The following is a 23,620-nucleotide window of genomic DNA, read 5'->3' on the forward strand; positions in this document are numbered from 1 at the left end:
ACATCGTGCAGAACGGCATGGACCGCTTGGAGCTGATAACGAGGGCTCAGTCTCTCTTCCCCGAAGCTGGTTGTTAACGCTCGGGATGTCCTGGCTAATTAGCAGAAGTAGTCTTGAATAAGCCATTAATGAGAGGAGGACTGGACCGGACAATCTGATGTGGAGCTTTTGTCTTTTGGGGGCTAGTTCAAATAAACCAGGATGGTTGGATTTACTGCTTAAGCAGAGGTTACAGTTATGTCATCATGAGGACTGATATTAGACAACTGACAGTAAGACTCATTTTTCATTTGAAATTTAGACTTCTAACGTAGTGTCCAGTTAACAGAGCACTTTTGTTATGTGTTTGAATGCTTCGTTGTTGATGCTGGAGGATGGTATTTGGCTGTTATAAGCTGCTAAGTTATGGTAGCAGCCAATGTGTTAACAGGGTAACGGTGCTAATGTGAAGCTAACTGTTGTTGTCTATAAGTTTAAAGGTACAATGTGTAAAATTTGGCTGCATTTCGCTGAACAGAAATGGTGTACATGGGATATAATGTTTATATATCTATGTGAAGTATGTCAAAATAAGTGCACAATCATCCCCTTTAAACTTTAGTTTTCTTTTCACAAAATTAGAAAAAAGCTTTTTAAATTTACATTACTGTGGGTCGCCCTCACGGAGGCTGACATGACGAACCACCATGTTGTCTATGGCAACGTTTTGGGGACAGAAAGAGCGAAACGCGATTTTTAAATATGAACCTGCCCGCCGGTCCTGAAAGCTACCTGGAAGGCAGGTGGAGAAGAAGACTGACCTATAATCTATAAAAATATTGGTTACAAAAATGAGTGAATAAACCCTCACCTCGTCACTGCTGTAATTGATGTCCGGCTCACGATCCTTTTTGGTCTTCACAGGCTCTCGTCACTTAGTGATGTGACGTTTTGGTAACAGATCGGCTCATTCTAAAATATGAACGCTAGATGTTGCTAAAATGCCAAATTTTAGGCGCGCCGGTAGTCGAGTGGTTAAGGCGCACGCCATATACGCAGGCGACCCTGGTTCGAATCCGGCCCGTGGCACTATTTCCTGCATGTCTCTCCCCGCTCTCCTCCCTGTTTCCAACTCTATCCACTGTCCTATCTAATAAAGGCAAAAAAGGCCAAAAATAAATCTTTAAAATGCCAAATTTTACACATTTTACCTTTAATGTGGGTGTATATTGTGTAACTGACTGTGTGTTAGGAAAAGTGTGCAGCTTTCATTTTGATACTCTAAACCATTTACACAAAGAAAAATAAGAGTCTTTATGCAGTCATTTCTAGGGTCTAATCATGTGTACATGTCTACCAGTCTGTAATAACAGGGTAATAATTACTCAGGTTTACTCTTGGCTTGGTTTCTACTGTCTCGGTTTGGGGTCAGGTCTGGAAATAAAGATGTGTCCTCTCTCCCATTTAGCACAGACTTGTATGTATCGATGTATCACAGAATATCAGATTTATTCGTTTTGCAGCTGTTAATGCAGCAAAATAATATTAAAGCAAATGTCCGGTAGTTGTTCTAAATGGCCAGAATTCTTGAGGACTGCCGGTCATTTTGACTGGGGACAAAAAAGTCTAGTGGGAACGCTGATTGGGACATGTGACTGACAGGTGTGTTTTGTTGCCCGGGTGTGTCCAATGACATTGATCAGTCACACAATAAATAGCGCTGAATGTCTACACTCAGTTTCAGATTTGGGTTTTGGCTGTGCATAATGAATTTTTAGTTAGAGGTGTAACAGATATGAAAACCAGAGTGCTGTCTATGGGTGAAAAACAAGCGATTGTGAAGCTGAGAGAAGATGGAAAACCAATCAGAGCCACTGCAAAAAATTTGCCATAGCCAGTACAACCATTAAGAATGTCCTGAACAAGAAATAAACCACTGGTGTACTCAATAACAGTTGTGAATGGTTTGACCAAGAAAAACATCAGCAGCTGATTACAGAAACATTGTGAGAGCTGTAAAGAAAGACCCTAAAACAACTGTGACATCAACAACAACCTCCAGAGGACAGGAGTGAAGGTATCACCATCTACTGTTAGTGACATCAGCAAGAACCTCCAGAGGACAGGAGTGAAGGTATCACCATCTACTGTTAGTGACATCAACAACAACCTCCAGAGGACAGGAGTGAAGGTATCACCATCTACTGTTAGTGACATCAGCAACAACCTCCAGAGGACAGGAGTGAAGGTATCACCATCTACTGTTAGTGACACCAGCAACTACTTTCAGAGGACAGGAGTGAAGGTATTACCATCTACTGTTCACAGAACACTTCATGATCAAAAGTACAGAGGCTACACCAGAAGATGCCAACCACTCATTAGCAAGAAGAACAGGAAGGCCAGGCAGGAGTATGCCAAAAAGTACAGAGATCACCTTCAAACATTCTGGGACAAAGTTTTATGGACTGATGAACCTTTACTAAAGGAATAGAAAGGCTAAAGTTTGTAGAAAGAAAGAATTTGCTCATGATCCAAACATACAGTACAAGCTCATCTGTGAAACACAGTGGAGGTAATGTCATGACTGGGGCTTGCATGGCTTCTTCTGGGACAGGCGCATTAATCTTCATTGATGATGTAACACATGATGGCAGCAGAAACATGAACTCAGAAGTCTACAGATATTTTGTTTGCCAGTTTATGGAAAGATGCCACCAAACTGATTAGGAGATCCTTCATCATGCAGCAAGATAATGACCTAAAACACACTGGCAAAACAACAAAGGAGTTAATCAGAGGCAAGAAGTGGAAGGTTTTAGACTGGCCAAGTCAAGTCTCCAGACTTAAACCCTATAGAGCATTTTACCTGCTAAAGAGGAGACTGAAGGGAGTCACCCCCCAAAACAAACAACAACTGTAAAAGGCTGCAATGAAAGCCTGGAAAAGCATCACAGAAGAAATATACTAAAGTTTGGTGATGTCAGTGAGTCACAGGATTGATACAGTTACTGCAAGAAAAGGATTTTCCAGTAAATATTAAGTCTTGTTCACTTTAATCTGTTTTCAGTCTATCTGTTCCAATGCTTTTGCTCACCTAAAAATGTGGTGTTCCATTCCAAATAAAGCTATCTCCTAAGTTGTGTATCAGATCCAAACGTAAAAATGAAAGCTGAAATGTTGATCTTTAGTTTAATATTCATCTTTTGATGTCAAACCCAAATGTTTTAGTCTAAAGCAAATATAAATGATATTGTAATATAATTATTACAATATTTTTGGAGGGGACTGTACATGTTCACATCCGATTACATGTGACACCCAACCCTAACTGGAATTTCTTGCTAGCATCAAGGCTAACAAATGTCCAACAACTAGTTAGATTGTAAACTATAGCTTTCCCATCACACTTTTTAAGGGTAACAATTGTTTTGTTATAAACCCATCGTGTGAAAGCCTAGAAGAAAAATACTGAGGAGCTGAATCTTTACAATTTGACATGAAAAACACAAAAAGTCCTCTCACTTTAAGTTCAGCTGTCCTGCTCCAGAAAATACCATATAAGTGAGCTCTGAATTCAGGAAATTTTCATACCAAATTTTGGAAAACAGCAACCTCTGATGGTGAGATATTAATTAAGGTTGTATGACAGCCAACCCCACTCTCTCCTAATTTAATACCATTTGTCTTGTAACTTTAGATGTCATTGCCAAGTCATTTGGCCAAATATATAAATTGTTTTTATTCGTATCTGTTTGTGTATTAGGTGAGATGCCAAAACTAGTGCATGGAATGCGGTTGTTGAGCCAGGCAGATCCTTGTGCTGAGGTTCTAATCCAGGAAACTGGTGAGCATGTCCTGGTCACTGCTGGTGAAGTTCATCTCCAACGCTGCCTCGATGACCTACGAGATCGGTCAGTGTGTGTACAGTCTCTTAATTCACCTGTGAATCTGTCTTCTGCTTTGTTTAGTATGTCATTTTTGCCACTTAAAACCCATTTTTTGTCAGTTTTAAGCCCTTTCCACCACTTTTTTTCTGCCTGTTTTTTGCAACTTCTACACCAAATCTTGCCACTATTTGTCTATTGTTGGCTCTGTTGACCCATTATTGCCATTATTAACCCCTCTTTACCACTTTAAATGCCACATTTCACAATTTAATATTCCCATTTTTGCCAGTTTAAGCCATTTCCTCCTATTTCTGCCTCCACTAACCCTCTCTTGCCAGTTCATTTTTTTCACCCATTTCAAGATTTTTGGCACTTCAAACCCATTTCTGCTACTTTTAATCTCTGATTTTAGCACCATTCCCACCATTTTTTGCCATTATTTACTCATTTAAGCTATTTTTAAAGTAATTTTGTGTTACACTAAAGGATTTACATTTTTAAGAGGGCTACTTACAGTACAAATGAATTAAAAATATAAACTTAGCACATAAAGCAAGGAAATTTGTGTTTGGTAGATTTTTTTTTGTCGTATTATTTCTTTGTTGTTACAATGCATCTTGGCAATAAATCTTATAATGTTGGAAAGCCTAATTTGGCACATTTTTCATGGGCACAACCCACATACTTAGCTCTGCTGCTCATCCCACAAATGCATGTTCCTTACAAATGTGGCACCATTAAAAAGGGTAATAAACAGGCTTTCCAACGGTATAAGATTTATTGCCAAGATGCATTGTAACAACAAAGAAATAATGCACCAAACACAAGTTTCCTTACTTTTTGTGCTAAGTTTATTTGTTTCTTTGATAAGAGTGGTTATTATTCAGGTTAAATATAAAATACCACAGCTTAACTTTACGCTGGACCATGATTTTGCCAGCCCCCAGTTTGGCTGGGCCATTCTTCCCCCTAATGGATGGCCTTGTCTCCACATGGCTATTCTTGAATGTTCATGGCTGTGTTCAGCCACCTTCAGGTACAGTGGGGGTCCCCGGTCTCTGACACCTTTATTTTGGGGGTCGCGGGCTGAAAAGGGGTGAGAACCACTTTGGTAGGCTACAGTCTGTGCAAACGTTTCAGAAATGGCATGTTATTGTGTAAACAAGATAAATAACAGGCTATGAGACTATGAGTTTATTTAAGAAAAGGACTGTTCCTTTGGAAAGGTATGCTTAACATACTTCTGTTGTGATCTGACGCTATATAGAAAATAAAATACAATAAAATCAACTTGACCTTCGGGGGGGGCTTTATATAATTTGAGGGGAAATACTGTTAAAACTACTACCAAGTTTTACATACCTCCAGAAAGTGACAAAAAAACTTAAGTCTTTATTTGATGTGATTAATACAGAAAGTGGGGGGATTCTGATCGGTGGTGGGGATTGGAATACAGTCCTCAATCATCATATGGACACGACAAGCACTAACAGGAGAAAACACCATAGATCAAAAGATCTTAATCTACTAATTAGAGAGTCAGACCTGATCGATGTGTGGAGAGTCCTACATCCACATGATAGGGATTTCACTCACTACTCAGCCACACATCAGGTACATTCTCGAATAGACATCCTATTAGTGAATATCTCTGACAGTTACAGAGTGAAGGACTGCTCAATTAGAACAGCAGATGTATCGGACCACAACGCTATTTATTTGACCATACATTTAACCAAAGAATACATTATGGAGGCTAAATGTGGGCATCTTAAATAATGAAACAATGGTGAAGGAGATTAAAAAAGAAATTAGTGACTGCATAAAGGACAATAAGAACAATGAAGTTGACCCGACAATTATCTGGGACACAATTAAGGCAGTTATGAGAGGGAAATTAATTTCCAGAACAGCATATTTGAACAAAATGAAAAAGAAAAAATAGGATCAATTAAAGGACTCATTGAGGAAATTGGAGAAAATTCAACAGAGAGACAAATCTAAAAGATTAGCAAACCAAATAAAAAATCTCAAAGATCAATTAGACAATTTGGCAAAGGAAGAATTGGAAAAGAAATTAAGATTCACTAAACAAACATTTTTCAAATCAGGCCCAAAAGCAACAAGAATTTTAGCAGAACGCCTTAGGACACAACAAACCAAGAACACAATTCATAAAATTAGAGATCCAGAAACTAACAAACAAACCCTTGAGCCAAAGGAAATCAACAAAGCTTTCAAAAGGTACTATGAAAAGTTATACTCTCAGCCTGGAAATGATGATGAAGAAGCAACTCAATATTTGGCAGGACTGGACCTCCCCTCTTTAGGTCGACTACAAAATGATACATTAAATGCCCCTATAACCAAAAAAGAGCTGGACTCTGCGATAAATAAAATGAAAGCAAACAAAAGTCCAGGGAGTGATGGGTTCCCTAATGAATGGTACAAAATCTTTAGAGATGATTTGGCCCCAGCCCTATTGGAATCCCAAAATTGGACGCTTAGTAGGGCAGTAGCCCCACCGTCTTGGAAGGAGGCAGTGATATCTGTCCTCCCAAAAGAAGGAAAAAATAAAGAATACTGTGAATCCTATTGCCCAATATCTATTTTAAACATAGATTATAAAATATTAACATCAATTATCTCTAAAAGACTCGAATACTTTCTCCCTGAGTTAATACATGAAGACCAGACAGGATTCATAAAAGGCCGTCAAACGCAAGATAATATTAGGCGTACTCTCCATGTCATAGAGCAGGTCAATAACCAAAATCTAAGTGCAGTTATAGTCAGTCTGGACCCTGAAAAGGCATTTGACAGAGTCAGTTGGACTTTTCTCTGTGGTTTGCTGGAGAGGCTTGGATTCAATAGTCAATTTGTTAGGTGCATTCAAGCCCTGTATAAAGACCCCACTGCTAGAATAAAGATCAATGGAGATCTGACAGAGAGCTTTAAGTTATATAGAGGAACACGTCAGGGTTGCTGCCTCTCCCCAGCTCTCTTTGCAGTATATATAGAGCCACTGGCTGAAGCTATGAGACACATTAGGGAACTAAAGGGAATCACGATTGCAAAAGAAGAACACATAATAGGACTTTTTGCAGATGATGTAATCATTTTTCCTTAAGACCCAGACTCAACATTCCCTAAACTTATGACAACTTTGGAAGAATTTGGTTCGATCTCAGGTTATAAAGTCAATATCACAAAAACTCAGGTGCTCTCCTTTAATTACAAACCAATAAGACAGAATTTCAAACTAAATTGGGATACAGAATCAATTAGATATTTGAGGGTAACAATTACCCGGAATCTGGATGCAGTCTTCAAGATCAATTACAATATGATAAATGATCAAATTAAAGCTGGTCCTAGATTTTAGTGCGAGAATAGATACGGTGAAAATGAATGTACTGCCAAGACTGTTATACTTATTTTTGTCATTATCAGTTAGAATACCTGAAACTCAATTTAGAACATGGGACAAACAAATATCAAGATTTATTTGGGCTGGAGCAAGACCTTGAGTGAAATTTAAAACACTTCAGCTGAATAAAGAAAATGGAGGCCTAGCTCTTCCTTGTCTCAAAAACTACTACTATACAGCCAAAATGAGATATCTGGTGTACTGGTGCTCATCAGATTATCAGGCTAGATGGAAACACATCGAGCTAAACCTGGGTAAGAGCCATCCTCAGACAAGACTAGGTGAAAAGGAAGATCCAGACCCAAAGAGAAATAATTCTATCATAGAAGAATCACTGAAAATATGGTATGAGTTGGTTAAAAAACATAAGATGGAGGGAGAATGTAGGCTATTAATCTGGCCTGCCCTGTCTCCCAGGTTTGGGCTGGGCAGGATCAACAGTACCTTTGTAGAGTGGAAAGAAAGAGGCATGACAGCTATGTGTACACTTATAGAGGGAGGGTCCTTTAAGACCTTTAAGAAGTTGAAGCGAGAGTTTGGTCTGGAGAGCAAAGACAGGTTTAGATATTTTCAGTTGAGAGATCTTTATGAGAAAGATATCAAAAGAGGGATACTACAGTGGGATAATAAGGTGGTAAAGGTGTTTACAGATGCATACAAACAAACCCCCACTAAAATTGTATCCAAACTATATAATGGCCTACAAAACCACAAGGGACATGACACATTCTACATTAAATCGAAATGGGAAAAAGAAATGAATGTTGTGCTGTCAGAGGATGACTGGCAAACAATCTGCATAACCCAGCAGACCACTACTAGTTCAAAGGGATGGAGACAATTTGGTTGGAAAAATGTAATCCGATTTTTTATCACACCACACATTAAATCTAAACAAAGTGACATACAACAACATTGCTGGAGGAAATGTGGCCATACATTTGCCAGTCATTCTCATATCTTCTGGTCATGTATTAAAATTAAAACATTTTGGGAAGGAGTTATCCAGATCCTGGAAAAGATTTTTGCGACCGGGATACCGAGGGATTCTCAGGTGTTATACCTGGGCTTACCCCCAGGAAACTGCATCCCTAAAAAAGACATACATCTCTTCAAAATAATGATTCTCGCATGCAAAAAGGCCATCATGAGAAGCAGGCTGAAAAGTGACCCTCCAGGAACAGCCCAGTGGCTCACAATTATAGAGGAAATATACTCTATGGAAAAACTGACCCACCTTCTGAAATTTAAAATAAAAACCTTTGATCATCGCTGGGACAGATGGCTTCAATACAAGAGAAAGGTGGAACCATTGCAGCTGGACTGAGAACCTTGAATAATAGGCGGTATAACTGTATAGCCCCACCCCCGGTTTTTGTTTTTTGTTTTTTTTTTGTAATGTCATTTTAAATGTATTTGTTGTTGTTTGCTGTTTTGTAAAAATGACCAAAAACTGAAAAATAAAAAGTATATAAAAAAAAAACTACTACCAAGTGCTTGTACAATCCAACATCAAATATATTGAAATACTCCTTTAAGGTCCCTCAAGCCAGTGGTTCTCAACTGGTCCGACCTCATGACCAACCAGTCTGTCTTACAACAGATCACGACCCAAGTTTCCAAATCATTTTCCACGTTGCTTGTTCAGTTAATTGAATATGTCACAGTTTAGAGTATGATTGGACCAAAAAACCTGATATAAAAAAGAAAAAGGATAAAACTGACTAATTTTATAACCCTCTTTCCCCATCATTATGTGTCTATTTTTGCCAGTTTTCCTGAGAACATTTGAAATGACTTCATTACCATGGGAAAAAATAGCCGTTGATTGCAAGCAAAGGAGATTAATTTATTTGAAATATTGATCAAACATTTAAATTTGCCCAATTTCACAGTAAAACAGGGTAAAATAATAGGTATTGATGCATGTCCAATAAGGACTTCAGGTCTTTTGCCACCATTTTTTTTTCAGACACCTAGTTGCGACCCACTGAAACTTGCACCACAGCCCACTTTTGGGTCCCAGCCCCCCAGTTGAGAACCACTACCTTAAGGGAACGTTTAAGGTAAGAGCCTCACCAAGTCCAGTTGCTCCTATTGGATCAAACTTTGGAGAACCATGACCTGGATGACCAAGAACCTACACAGATGCATTTTGAAATGCTAAGCAAAGGAGTCAAACATACAATTAAAAAATGTGATTCTTCGTGATTGGCTATCAGAACTGTCAGACAATCAGATTCTAGTTGATGTGAATTCCGGTGTATAATCAGCACTCCTGATACCATTTTTTAAATCCAAAGACTTAGCTCCAGCTAATGCTCTAGGGCAGGGGTCACTAACTGGCGGACCACGGTCCGGGTCCGGACCCAGACGCCATCCAATACGGACCTGGACCCGGACCTACAATCATTAGATAGACAAAGAGAGTAGACGAAAAGACGAGTGAGCTGAGACAAGAAGTCTAGGGCCCTATGATTTCAGCGTTAAGGAAACCATGGAATTGGTCAATGAAAACGGAATCTACTATTTAGCGCAGGAATCGTGGAAATTGAATGATTTGAATGAAATGCTGTGTTTTTTAGAAAGAGGAATGTACAGTGATTAACAAATTTATTAGACCACCCTAACCCTAACCAAAGTAAGGTTTATGCCACAGCTGCCCTAAATTAACAGCAATGGTAATTACCAAAATCATTTTTTATGTTTCTGCAATGGTTAATCCATCAATATGTTGAAGCTGTTTAACTGAAGTGATATTTTTAATGCTAAAATATAATTATTATTGTTGTCCATGAATTTTCAAATTGACCGATTAACAAAAAAAACTGATAAAATAGTAAAGCACCTTAATATTTCTTGATTAGTATGTCAAATTATAGTTATTTACTTGCATTCCTGAAGAGAAAAATTAGTTTTAGTGGTTGAATGTTCTGCTTGATTAATTTCTGACTTCTCAGAAAAGCCCAGTGAGCCTGCTCAAATTTGGGTGAATTCAGTTTGAAATTCCTCATTCCTGTTCAAAATGGTAAAATGTGGAGAGCTCACTGAAAATGAAAGAGTCCACATTAAAGCACTCCATGATGCTGGATGGTCTCTGAGACAAATACGAAAGGTGGTCAAATAAATTTGTTAAGCACTGTATATCTAGGGAATATGTTCAAGGGAACACTAAAACATGGCACAACTTGTGCCTCACTTCACAAACACTCACCCTGCCCCCTCCTAAACAATAACAGCATTTCAAAGCAGCTGCACGAAACACCAGCAAACATCACGTTGCTCAACATGTGGCAGTACCGGGCGACATAATGTTGCACCTACAAGAAAACCCATCCATGCTACGAGTTATTTTACCTCACCACACCAGAGAGTCACGGAGAGAGAGACGTGTGGTTGTGCTGGAGCTGAAGTCACAACTCTAAGACCTACTCACCCCTCGAGGGCTTCAAACTCGAGTCGGACGGACTCGAGTCTTGCAGTCTAAATGATGTTGCATTCGAGTATCAATTAGCTTATAATTCCTCCAGTAGATACTGTAGTTCCCTTTGGTTGCTTAATGAGCCAACACGTGTCTGTATTAATGAATCGGTCTGATATAAGGCAGACGCTCAGACGACGAGGATGGAGGGAGACAAGAAGAGAACTGTTACAGTCAAGAGTATAACAATGCAGCTTCAAAACTGCATGGACTGTTACAGACTGAGAGAGTAAAAAAAGTTTAGGTAACTTTTAACTATTTAACTTTAATGTGACCTTCCTATTAAGTTACTATCACTCTATGTTTGAGAGAACAGAATCATTTCTTCTTTGACATTAAAAACATCAGTTAGGATGTGATTATACACATGGATGTGTCTTAAAATGTTGGAAATATCTGACTGTTTCGCTGGTTATAATTATTTTATACCAGGGTTATCCACGCTGTGGCTCCTGGGCCAACTGTGGTCTTTTTTCAATAAATTTAAAGTTATTTCTATTTAATTAGTGAACATTTTATTCATTTCAATAACTGGACAGTCTTTTATGGTAAAATTAGTCGAACGGTTAAAAACGGAACAGGCAGAGAAACAGGTGAGCTGTAGACAAACAAGATTTTCATATTTTATCAGTGCAACAAGTCCCTGAAATCGCACCCAGATCCACGTATCACACTAACTCAAAATACACATTATGATGTTCCGGACCTTTGATTTAATAAATTTTCTCTGACTGGACATCCTTGAATTTTAGTTGATTACCCTTGCTCTAGGATGACTTAGATGCCAGTATAAAGTGTAAGGAACATGATGTCATTACTGAAAATTCATCCCCATTCATTGAAACAGCTGCTTCAGCTTCACTTCTCAGAATGTGCTGGAATACATGTGGGTGTTGGTGCCACTTGACTGCTTTTAGTGAAAGGTGGAGAAAAGCAGAGCGACTCACAGGCTGTGAGTCTGTCTCATCACTTCAGACTGATAGCTCAACTACGGTATAATAGCTGAGCTCAAGAAAGGTGTTGGCTGCCAACCTCATAGGGTGTTACTCCCCAATTTGTTGGCTGGATGGATGGCTTAATGGCCAGATTGATCACTTATTTTTTTGTTTTTTGTTTGCCAGCTGGCTGGTAGTTAGTTTATTGTCTCATCTGGGAAATTCATTTTCACAGATTCTGCACATACAGATATGAAACGCATTACATATATTGGCGTACAGCAGAGAAAAGGAACGCTAGCAAGGCATAAGACACATAGCATTCACTTCCAGCAATGAAGTTCAAATAAATGAAGACAATCAGGTGTCATTCAATTTTTATTGGTTTAGTACTGTCAAGGCGAAGGGTATCAGACTGTTTTAAAGCTGTGCTCTGTTGTATCTGGGTGTTCTGTATCTGCGTCCAGAGGGCAGTAATGTAAAGTACTGGTGTAGTGGGTGAGTGTAACCTTGTATTGTTGCGTGTAATAGCTTTGGCATTTAACTGAGTGAGATTGGTAGTTGGGAGGCCTATAACCTTATAGGCGATATTTGTTGTTTTTGTCAGAGTGCTCTGGTTTTTGATTGTGAGCATATTGTAAAAGCATGTGAAACAGTACATGAGAACAGGTTGAACAATGCTTTTATAGAGTAGGAGATTTGATGTAACATTAATGGGAATGTGACTTTATGGCCCAAACGAAATATCTTGGCTTTTCCAAGCTCATAGTTTTGCTGTTAGGTTACTAAATAGACTCCTTGACTCACTGGCCTGTTTAGCTGGTCACATGACCTGTGGGCAAGTCAACTAGCTAACTACAATCTGAGCTCTTCTGTACATTCCCGGAAAGCAGCTTGACCTGCAGAATAACACTCAGAATGAGGTCAGCAGTTCTCAACCACAAGACTGTGACACCACAGCCCTGGTGCTCTGGGAGATTATCTTTCTCATTCTGTGTGTCTCTCTCTGTGTCCCTCTATCTCTGTCTGTCTCTGTCTCTTTTGTGGTGTCATGTTTATGTTTGCAAATAAATATTTTTATTATCTCCTTTATTACGCCTTATGACTTGCCTATATTTAGCCATACTTACAACGTGTACATACTTTAACTTTGTAAAGTGTCATGACAGCCATTTATTAGCTTTCATCATTTTCAGTGGCAAGTTTTTTGCTTTTCTTTTAACAGGTTTGCTCGAATTGAAATTAGCTCATCGAAACCCATCATTCCATTCAGAGAAACTGTGGTTCGTCCTCCTAAAGTGGACATGGTGAATGAAGAGTTGGGCAAGCAGCAGAAAGTAGCTATAATACACCAGGTGAGCCAATCTTACTGACAAGGGGTTAACCCCTTAAAGCCTGTTGTATCATATTTGTTACATACTTTTATGATACCTCTGTCTAACCAATATGATCATAAATTACTAAAAAACTTCCGAATACAATCTGATAATTGATTAAAAGTGGATTATCAGTTACCAAAAACACCTAATGTATCAATTGAGAGACAAAATAAATATATATATGTTAAATTTTATGGAAATTAGGATTTTTTTGGATTTCAGTAGAAAGTGAAATGAACATTTCAGTTCCAAAAAAATGACAATTTTTTGGCTATAATTTGTTTTTTTCAGGCTTTAATGGGTTAAACTGCCTCATTCTATATCAAATTACCACAGAAAATAAAAGCATCTCTGTTATAAGCATCCTGCCTCACCTCAGTTTGTGCACAAAGCTAGAAACAAGGATAGATTTTACTTACACATGTGGCAACTGACATGTTTTATTATATAGGATAAAATGTTTGAAAATTGTGCCGTTTCAAAGCAAAAAGGATTTTCTTGTTTGATTGATATTATGAATTTGTAAGCAAAGCCATCAGCGTGCACATATGTGTTGTTAGGTCAAGGATGATGCCTCTCAGAGTCGACTGTCGAACACCCTACATGTGGACACCAGTGGTCTCATCACCGTGACAACACCAAATGGACTGGCAACCATCTGTATTCGGGCAATTCCTCTACCTGAGGGTAAGATCCCAGCAGAAAACAAGCAGACCAAGGTTTTTAGTAGGCTTTGAATGAGCTAGGTTGTACTGGATATAATTTTATCCATGTATGCATATAGACATAGAAGTTAAAACACCCCTATTTAGGGGGAAAACAAGCCCGAAAAGGGAATGGCAAAAGTTTAGAGAGCTGTGGCAGCTGCACAATTAAACACAGTCAAGCCAGTGATTGCACTGTGGTAGCAGGAGCTGTAGTCTATCTTTCCTACTAACTGGTTCTTGACACATTCGCTAATGTTAATCAGGATTGTGTGCAGTTAGCCAGCTAAATGATTACATTTGGATATTGAATTACCTGGTGCAAGATATCAGAGTTAAAATAGTTACCTGTGTTTTTTTAAAAGCATGGGCCTGAAATCCTGGTCAAACGCTCTTTTTAAACTGCCACAAACTGCCACATTAGCTTCTAATGGCCACAGCTTTTCTGCCAGAGCTTTCCCTCAGCTCTTCGGCAGACTTAAATACAAATAGCTTAGCGTTGAGTGTCTCATATGAACAGTAGGGTGTGGCAGGGTTTTGAATGAGAAGATGGAGATAGTTGTATTTAATGCCATTGAAGGTAATATTCATAAATAACTACTCAACCAAAGTGGTGAGTAACCACATTAAGCACAATATTAATTAGGGATGCACCAAAAATTCGGCCAATGAAAATTTTCGGCCAAAAATGGCCCAAAAGTGCATTTTCGGTTTTCGAACGAAAAATTTTTATTACCGAAACAACAAGGCCGTAAAAGGATGTTGTGATGACGCAAACAACAACTGCGGCTAGCACGCGCTTGGATCAGTGGTTCTCAAATAGGGGTACGCGTCAGTGAAGGCTCTCCAGGGTAGAGCCCGACGGATTTATCGGCGGGCCGATTAATCGGGCCAGTTATAGCGTTTCACAGATTAATCAACATCGGCCAAAATGTAGCCGGTAAATTAACTTTTTGCTCCGTAGTGATTGTCTCCTGTCGCTCTGTGTGTCTCCATACTGAACTCAGCCTGAGTGCCTGTCCCCTCCCCCTCAGACGCAGAGTGCAGCTGCAGCTCTCCTTCACTCAGTGTTGCCAACTCAGCGACTTCGTTACTATATTTAGCGAGTTTTCAGACCCCTCTGGCGACACTTTTTCAAAAAAGCAACTGGTGTTACTGGAGAGTTTTGGAGACTTTGACGTGAAAGCACGTATACTTGTTGTCCTTCTCACTGAGCAGTGCTGCTGCCATGGGCCTCTCCTCGTCCCTAAGCACTCACAGGCATGCTCGTGCTTGCGCAGTTTGACTGCAGCAGAGCAGAGGACTTAAGCTCGTTTCAGACTGTGTCAGCTCCGGTTCCTGCCAGTGTGGCTTTCACACAGGGTGTGAGTTTTCTGCATGTCAGCCATATCTCTCTGCTCTCATAGCCCTGTCCGTCTTCATACGTTTTACCTTAGTAAACACCACTAAAAGCTACTTGATTTAGTGTACAGAGGAAGTTTGTCGGGAACTTTTCAAAATAAAAGCATTTTGTACAAGTGAACGGAGTTTCTCATATATATATTTCTCACATATTGTAAACATTTTCTGTGTGCGTATTTGCCACAACGATGTAAATATGGCTCTCCATTTATCATTTTCCTGTCTAATATTGTCCACAGCCACAGTATAAGACTATTATACAGCATTTTAATGTTGTCTAAGTTGCATCTTTGTGAAATAAACAAAGATAAATGCAACTGGTTATTCACATGTCCACATTTGTGTTCATGTACAGTATATATCCTGTGTATATCAATGTTCTTCTTTCATATATCGACCAAAATATCGGTTATCGGCAAATATATCGGATCGGCCGATATATCGGATATCGGCTTTTCTTTAGCCCCCAATATTGGTATCCGCATCGGCCCCAAAAATCCCATATCGGTCAGGCTCTACTCCAGGGGGTACGCGTGATTTTAAAATATATGCTGGCTATATAAGAAAAATAGCACCTTTCTCTGCATGTCAGGAGCGATATGATTTTGCAAGTATATTATGTACATTCTAAAATCACATTTGTGCTGCAAACATCTGCGGTGTGTTTTCTCTGTCCTCTATAAACAGTTATATTTATTGGAGCGGGAGATAGAATGTTTCTCCCTCTCTGTCCTTCACTCCATACGTAGTGCGGCACTTTTACGCACAGCCGTTTTGTGCTGTTTTGTTTCACTGTTTCATTCACTGTGCCAGCCAAGTTTGTAAGAGGAGGGACTGACTTTTCATTCATTCTATGTCAATAGATCAATAATAGTAATAAGGGCACAGCTGAGGCTCGCGGTGAGAGGAGTTAACTCTCCCACAGCGCACAGATTGGCTCACCTGTTTGTGTTCCAGACTGGTCAGAGGAGTAATTTCAGTGAGCTGGTTGATCCGGAGCATTTATAAGTCATATGTCTGAGGTCAGAGGAGACTGTGTTGGTAAATATTTCACTAAAGTCCCGTTAGTTTGGAATCAGCTCCAGCTGTGTGGGTAGCGCATTTACATTCACATAGACATGTCGGGCCGCCTGCTGCCTGTCTCCCTTTCTACCAGGCTACATGAGGCAAAAACACAAGCACTGACTACAGACAGACATGAGAAGAGGACAAATATCAGGTGGTGTTGGAGAGGAGGACTAATTTGTTCCCCTCTCTGCCTTAAAAAGTGACGCCACCACCATGTGCGCTTGTCGGAGCGAAACTGTGAAAAAAACATCAGCAGCAATGCGAAATGATGTTGCTGGTTTGGAAGCTTGCATTGATTCAGGTTCAAAATGTAAATATTTTGTGTGAATAATTTGCACGAAAAAATTGCGCCTGGAGTGTAAGGACCTTAAGTTTATGAAGTGGAGTTTATATTTGGTAGGCTATTAAATGTAATCACCCTAAAACCCCCTGAGTCTCCCCCATGGCACGATGGTTTGACCCACACTGGCACATGCCTGTCAATCACTGAATTAACAGTCACTCCATTCATAAAACAGTTAATTATTTATTTCTTGTGAATAAATGCTGATCTGTAACTAAGTTCCCGATTTCAGTTTGAGAAGAGATCTTTATAATGATCCCAAAAAGGGGCACAAAGCTGTCTTTTTTATAATAAGTTAATTATTTACAGGTTTTTAGTTCTTTCTAGCTCTATGTTTTTATTTCCAAATTGTTCCAGAGAGACCACTGCAGCCAAGCAGTGTTTTGCACACTTTAAATTTGCACACTGGGTTTAAATGGTTTGTAGCCTTTCCAGTCACAGTTTTCACTACATTAGTTTGAATTCCCACATTTAGTGATGAGAAGATGTGCCATGAATTTAGTCATGCGCTTTAACATTTAAAATATTTGAAGAAAGTCAAGTATTTGTAATTTGAAATTGTTTATCAGTTACAAAGTTTGATAAATCAGACAGCTGTCACAGCACTGTTTAATGTCTTTCTTTTTGGCCAAAAAGCTTTGCACTGTTTAGGGGATACTTGCTGAAAAAATACTTCACAGGGGGTACATGACTGAAAAAAGGTTGAGAACCACTGATTTAATGTATGTGTGAGTGGGGTCAAGTTAAACACTTTATTTTGTATTTTATTTTATTTTATATTGTGCATTGTTGGAATGTCCGCGCTTAATAAATATTTACATAATTTTGTAACTGATTTATTCTTTGAAGCATTAATATTAATTTATGCAATTGCAGTTGAGGTTAGTACACAGTCATAGCCATAAATGCAATGGTACTAATAATTGGCATAATAATTTCTTTCAGTGTTTCGGTTTTCGGCCTTGGTTTCCTCATTTTTGGTTGTGGCCAAGAATTTTCATTTCAGTGCATCCCTAATATTAATCTGCAGAGAGGAGCAAAGGCCTGCAGAACTTACTACTAACAGGAGTCAGACTATACTAGGCAGCAGTCTCACATCATGTACCGTCTGACACAGTGGCTCTGTGATGATATTGACAGTTATCTCTTCTTGCAACTAGTCTCTAAGTAACCAAACTTAGTGTAAATTCTGCAACTACAGTTTGTTTTATTTTGTTAAGTTAAAATAAACCACAAAAATCATCAGTTCCAGAGTCAACCGTCATTCATTCAGGAGGGATGCTACATAGTCGGCTGAACTTAATGTAAATGCATGTTTGGCCAAGTTGGAAAGTGATGACCTGGGAACGTCCTTAGGTTAATTTTTTTGAAGTCGAGTTCCCAGGTGGATTGCTCTTATTTAATTGTAATGTTTAATGGAATGTTGTATAAATTACAAAGAGGAGATGAGTGATATGGCCTTAAATGTTTATCACTGTAATCTTTTTTAGCTCCTTGCAGGAATAGAATTACATTGTGGTATTCCAAAATTAAGAGATAAAGCAATTAAATACATATCCAGGTGCTACAGCCTCCCTCTAAAATAAGACTGTGATGCCATGTTATACTCATGTTACACAAGAGCAAAGACAAATGATTTTATACAGTGTCTCTGTGCTCACCCCTTTTAACTGCATCTGTGGTTTTAAGTTTGCTGTTTGCAATTCTTTATCTCCTGCCAAGGTGTGTCAAGCTGATCTTTACAACACTATATTTCCCAATGATAGCCTTCTTATTGAAAGTGCTGGAAAAAAAAAACAACTATGGACTTTGATTGTGAAGAAATTGTCGAAAATGGTGTGTTTATCATTTATTTAACTTGGCTTAAGCAGTGGTGCCAGCTACCATGTTCACAGCTGCTTCTCCGACATTGATTAATGCCACTGCCTGCTCCTTTGAATCGTCATGGACTTAATGGGTTATCAGTTTAAACACAACTTCCGTTCTGAATGGACCACTAGTAGTACTGGGCCAAAGTTAGATGGAGTTCCAGCTCAAAGCTTGTGTTTAAGCCTCCAAAAGGAATACTTGCTTGCTCTACATCAAACTTGGATGGAAAAGAGCACACTTTATACAGTTGCAGGAAAAAGTATGTGAACGCCACCATGTGGTCTGATATATTCTTATAATTGAGACAGTGCCGGCTGGAACAAGTCATCCTGTTAATAGTTATCATGTGAGTTAATACAAACAATTGTCTGAGGATATTTTGTAGGCTATGATGCTAAAAAGTTGTCGTGCCATGATTACGGAATTTATATGATTAAAGGCAGGCACACACTGATTGTCTCTGAGTCAGCTGTAATTTTAGAACAACAAAATGAGGATGAAAATAATCAGTAGTGCCTCATAAAGCTTATGCTGATTATTAAGGTCATTCAGACTACAAGAGGGTGTTATGAGGAGCCTTTGGTTGACTTTGATTTATGCTTTTTGCTGTAACAAAAATCCCTCTGTTAGGCTACTCTTATTTACCTGCCCCAGTGGCTGGCAAGTTGAACAAATTCACCGGTCATTGATCAAAAATACCTGCATTTGGCCTGTGGCGGCTGCTAAATTCTCACCCTGTAACTTGATATTTTTAAATACTATATTACTGCCATTCTGAGATTTAAGCTTTAGAGATGTTAAATGTGTGATGCCACTTCACTTTTTTGTTTTTTTTTCTTTTCAGAAGTGACCTGTCTATTGGAAAGTAGCACAGAGTTGATCCGGGCTCTGGAGCAAGTAAACATGTCACTGAGGGAAGGTAGCAGTCTGGACATGAGCCCTAGGAGTTTGGAAGCCATCGCTGGACTCAAAGCCCAGCTGGAGAACCTGCTGCAAGGCAGGAGGTGGAGAAACGCTGTCGAGCGTATCTGGGCCTTTGGGCCTCGCAGGTCTGACATTCTGAGTAAAGACATGGTCATTATTCACATATGCCAGAGCTGATGAACATTCTAGGACCCCACAGTACAAACACATTCTAGGGTTGCTTCCATTACGGAGTGGAAGTGCACTTTTAAATGTTTTCTCCCTCAATATGAGAAATGTATGAACGATAACAAAACACTGGTTTTCTGCCCAGGAAATACGCCTTATAATGGACCATTTAATAGAACAGAGTCCTCAATGTAACACTAGAAGTAAACAGCAGAGATGGATGGAGCAGAGCTTCATTTACTTTTAGTTTTGTGTTGTTTTGAGTGAGAGCCCTGTGGCAGCAAATTTTACATATTGTACTGCACACTGTAGTAATTATAAGCCCCAAACTACAGTAAAGGGTTTATTTAACAGATGGACCTGAAGATGCTCTCTGTGCTTGCCTTCTAAATGCAAGCATTTCCTCTAGTGTTTTATTAGGTGTCCTCATTGGTTTCAGTTGCAGTTTCTAGTGGAGAAGTCTTTTCTTTCCAACCAGCCTCCCACAAGGTAGTTTCATTTATGATTAGAATAACTGTTAAGCTTCTTCTGTAAAATCGAGGAATATGAATATTAGGGGAACATTGCTTTAAAAGTATATGATTCTGTTCAATAAGGTGATTGTGCTGATAAGGGCATCTGGATGTCCAGCAATTATATAGTTAAAGAAACTGTGAATGGGAAATAAATAGTGTTAAAGTTACTCAATTGATTTGTTCATCTTTTGCACCCTATAGTTACATTGCTAGCTTTTACCATGTTGCCCCAACATCTTCTTGCCTTCTTGCTATAAACAATGAACTGGAACAATTTTTCTTGCCTGTCATGTCTCACACCGAAGAGCATAGTCTGGTAGATACAGAGAAAGAGGGCAGAAATGATCATTTGTGGTATCTGGAAAGTATAGTTCTATTTCATTCTTCCTGACTGCCAGAAGCAGTTCTTAACACTGAATGACATCTGTCTCGCACATGTGCAGGTCGAGTATACAATATCAACAAAGTCACATGTGACCTGGGATGACACATGACGTAGTCCATATAAGCCTGCGTCATCCCGAGAGACGTCCCTTCTATCTTCTCGCAGCAAATGCAGGTTGAGTTGAGAAGAGCAAAAGAGCTGGAAACTTTTCGCCTGGAGCAACCTGTAGGACAGCAGCCTGTAGATGAGATGCCTCCATCTGGTATGGCTTCAAAGGGTCTTAAGGAAGGGAGTCACTCCCCACCAGTAGGTGCTCCACCAAAGGAAAAAACTAAGAAGGTCAAGTGTTTAGCAACTAAAGTGGACACGCTAGCCTCTGAGTTTGCTGAGATCTAAAATTTGCTACTTAACCTTCAGCCTAGCAGTGGGCCAGCTATGCAGGAGGGTTCCACCGGCTAGAACCCCTACCCCTCTGCTCTGGGATTAGGATGCCTTGTCTACAAGGGCTTCCTGTAGCCAGTTTTGTGAGGATAGGCCTGCTGAAGGGAGGTAGAAGCCTCCATTGAAGCTTCTGAAACCTGTTCTCAGGGGACAGTTAGCGGATCTGGGGCTGGCTCAGAGGTGGCCCCAGCCTCTGTTTAGCCAGTAATGCGGATGGCGCTAGCAAGCTTGGGCTTGGATGAGGCTCCAGCCACAAGTGTGGCAGCCAATGCGTTCTTCTGATGGGCCCCTTCACAGACACACACACACACACATTCTGCAGTCCAGAACCAAAAGGGGCAGGGGTTGGGGTTTCACCCCCCCAAGGGACCCACAGGGCCAGAGGGGCAGGCTCTGAACCCCCGGGGCCGGTGGGCAGACATTTTTCAGAACAGCACCTCAGCTACTGTAGGAGCTGCATTGCAGACCCCTGGGTCATGGCCCCACTTTCCCGAGGGTACAACCTTCAGTTCTGACGCCGGCCCCCAGTTTTCAGTGGGATCAGGCAGACCACGGTCAAAGATCCCACAAAATGTATGGCACTCAGACAGGAAATATCCACCCTCCTGGAAAAGAAGGCCATCGAGGAAGTGGACCCTCAGACACAGCAAGGTGGGTTTTACTCTGTTTATTTTCTGATTCCAAAGAAGGCATCCAAACCCGGATAGCCTGCAGCTCTGGGTGTGGCCCTTGAGGGGCAGGAACTGCTCCGAGGAGCTTGTGACCAAGCAGTTGTTCAAACATCATTGACTTAAGAGCGCCTTCCACAGGGGCACTCTCTGCTGATAGGTGGAAGATTTTTTCAGATTGGTGTCGTGCCCACAAAGAGGATCCTGAGGGAGCCTCTTGCCAATGGTGCTGTATTTTCTGCAGTCTTTGCTTGAGAAAAGGCTCTCTGTTTCCACCTTGAAGGCCTATGTGGCTGCAATTTCAGCCAGGCATGTTAAAGTTGATAATCAGACCTTGGGGTCTCACACCCTGGTTTCATGCTTCCTTAGGGGAGGCCAGTGGCAAAACCCCCCTCGGGCCATGAAGTCTTCCTCATGGGACCTGCCCCAGGTACTGGAAGCCCTTTGCCTTCCCCCTTTTGAACCCCTGGGAAATTCAGGGATGAAGTGGTTATCAGCAAAGGTGGCTTTTCTGTTGGCAATGGCTTCAGCCAAGCATGTAAGTGAACTTCATGCCTTGTCTTTGAGTTAGGCGTGCATGCACTGGAACACAGAGGGTACAGGGTGGCACTTTGGCCTAACCCATCATTCTTCCCCAAAAGGTTGGATGCCAACCACTTTAATCAGGATATTGAGTTGGCAGCGTATAACCCGGCTTTGCTGCCGAAGGGCAAGGCTGATTCAGCAGAGCTCCTCTGCCTGGTGAGGGCTTTGAGACACTATGTCCAATAAATGGCAGGTTTTGGCCAGTCTGATTGCCTGTTTGTCTGCTATCAGAGCCACAGGAAAGGGCAAGCCCTGTCTAAACAAAGGCTTTCCAGGTGGATAGTAATGGTTATTGAAGAGGCATACAAGACTAAAGGGCTGCCGTTGCCTCTCTATGTCATGGGCCACTTCACCAGGAGTGTCTCCACATCCTGGGCAGCACTGCGGGGTGTACCTCTGAGTGAGATTTGCTCTGCCGCCACCTGAGCTACGCCATGCACCTTTGCCTGTTTCTACAGGGTCAATGTGGCTGCTCCCACAGCACTGGCGGCAGCTGTCTTTCAGTAATTGCGGTAAGTGGGTTGTTCCTCGTGACTATGTAATCATCCAGTGTTAAGAACTGCCTCTGGCGGTCAGAAAGAACGAAATAGAATGAGAATTATGTATGTAACTGCGGTTCTGTGAATTCTGGATGACCGCCAGTGTTTATTTTCACAGCTTTTTATTTTAGTTTTAGTTATAATTTAGTCATCTGAATTGTTGTAGTTTCAGTCCAGTTTTAGTTGACGAAACTTCCCAACATTTTAGTTGACTAAATTTACAGTAAGTTTACTCGATTGATTGGATCTCTCCCCAGCTTACCCCACCACCACGCAGCAAAAGCAGTTGTGATTGGATATATGCCTAACTTGCCCCTACTTTCTACATGATGAAATTAGGTCTGATTGGATAAAGTCTCTGTCAAACATTTTTGTCTCGTTTTTATTTGTTGACCAAAGTGTCAATTAATTTAGTTTTAGTTTTTGTCCATGTGCTCTTTATTTTATTAGTTAATGTCTCGTTTTCGTCAGGGGAAAAAGGCTATTAATGAAAACTATGACAAAAATAATTGGTCAGCAAAATTATCACTGATGACTGCCAGAGTTCTATGTCACTCGGAATCTTGGCGAGAAGATTCTGTAGGGATGTCTCTCGTGATGACACAGGCTTGTATAGACTACGTCATGCGTCATCCCAGGTCACACGTGACTTTGTTGATATTGTATACTGGACCTGCGCGTGCATGAGACAGATGTCATTCAGTGTTAAGAACTGCCTCTGGCGGTCATCCAGAATTCATTGAACCGCAGCTACATACGTAACTCTCATTCTCCATGACAGGCTAAAAAGATCATCTGAAATATGTCTCTAAACTTAAGTGAAAGTTTAGAATTACAGTGAAGCTATACTACATAGCTAGGATTTGTAAGAATCTCCAGTGATTTGGATAACCATATACTGTGACTAGTTCTTAGC

General features: G+C 40.2%; 1 protein-coding gene across 1 annotated transcript in view; it reads left to right on the forward strand.

Moving 5' to 3' along the window:
• LOC121511279 (elongation factor-like GTPase 1) overlaps positions 1–23,620 on the forward strand; it is a 57,646-nt gene that overhangs the window by 21,820 nt on the left and 12,206 nt on the right. Inside the window, exons 3-6 of the mRNA XM_041789884.1 lie at positions 3,746–3,893; positions 12,941–13,070; positions 13,655–13,781; positions 19,324–19,528. Of these exons, the coding sequence (XP_041645818.1) occupies positions 3,746–3,893; positions 12,941–13,070; positions 13,655–13,781; positions 19,324–19,528 (610 nt within the window). The remainder of the gene's footprint in view (positions 1–3,745; positions 3,894–12,940; positions 13,071–13,654; positions 13,782–19,323; positions 19,529–23,620) is intronic.

This window comes from Cheilinus undulatus, linkage group 1 (genome assembly GCF_018320785.1).
Source record: "Cheilinus undulatus linkage group 1, ASM1832078v1, whole genome shotgun sequence".
In the NCBI taxonomy this organism is placed as follows: Eukaryota; Metazoa; Chordata; class Actinopteri; order Labriformes; family Labridae; genus Cheilinus; species Cheilinus undulatus.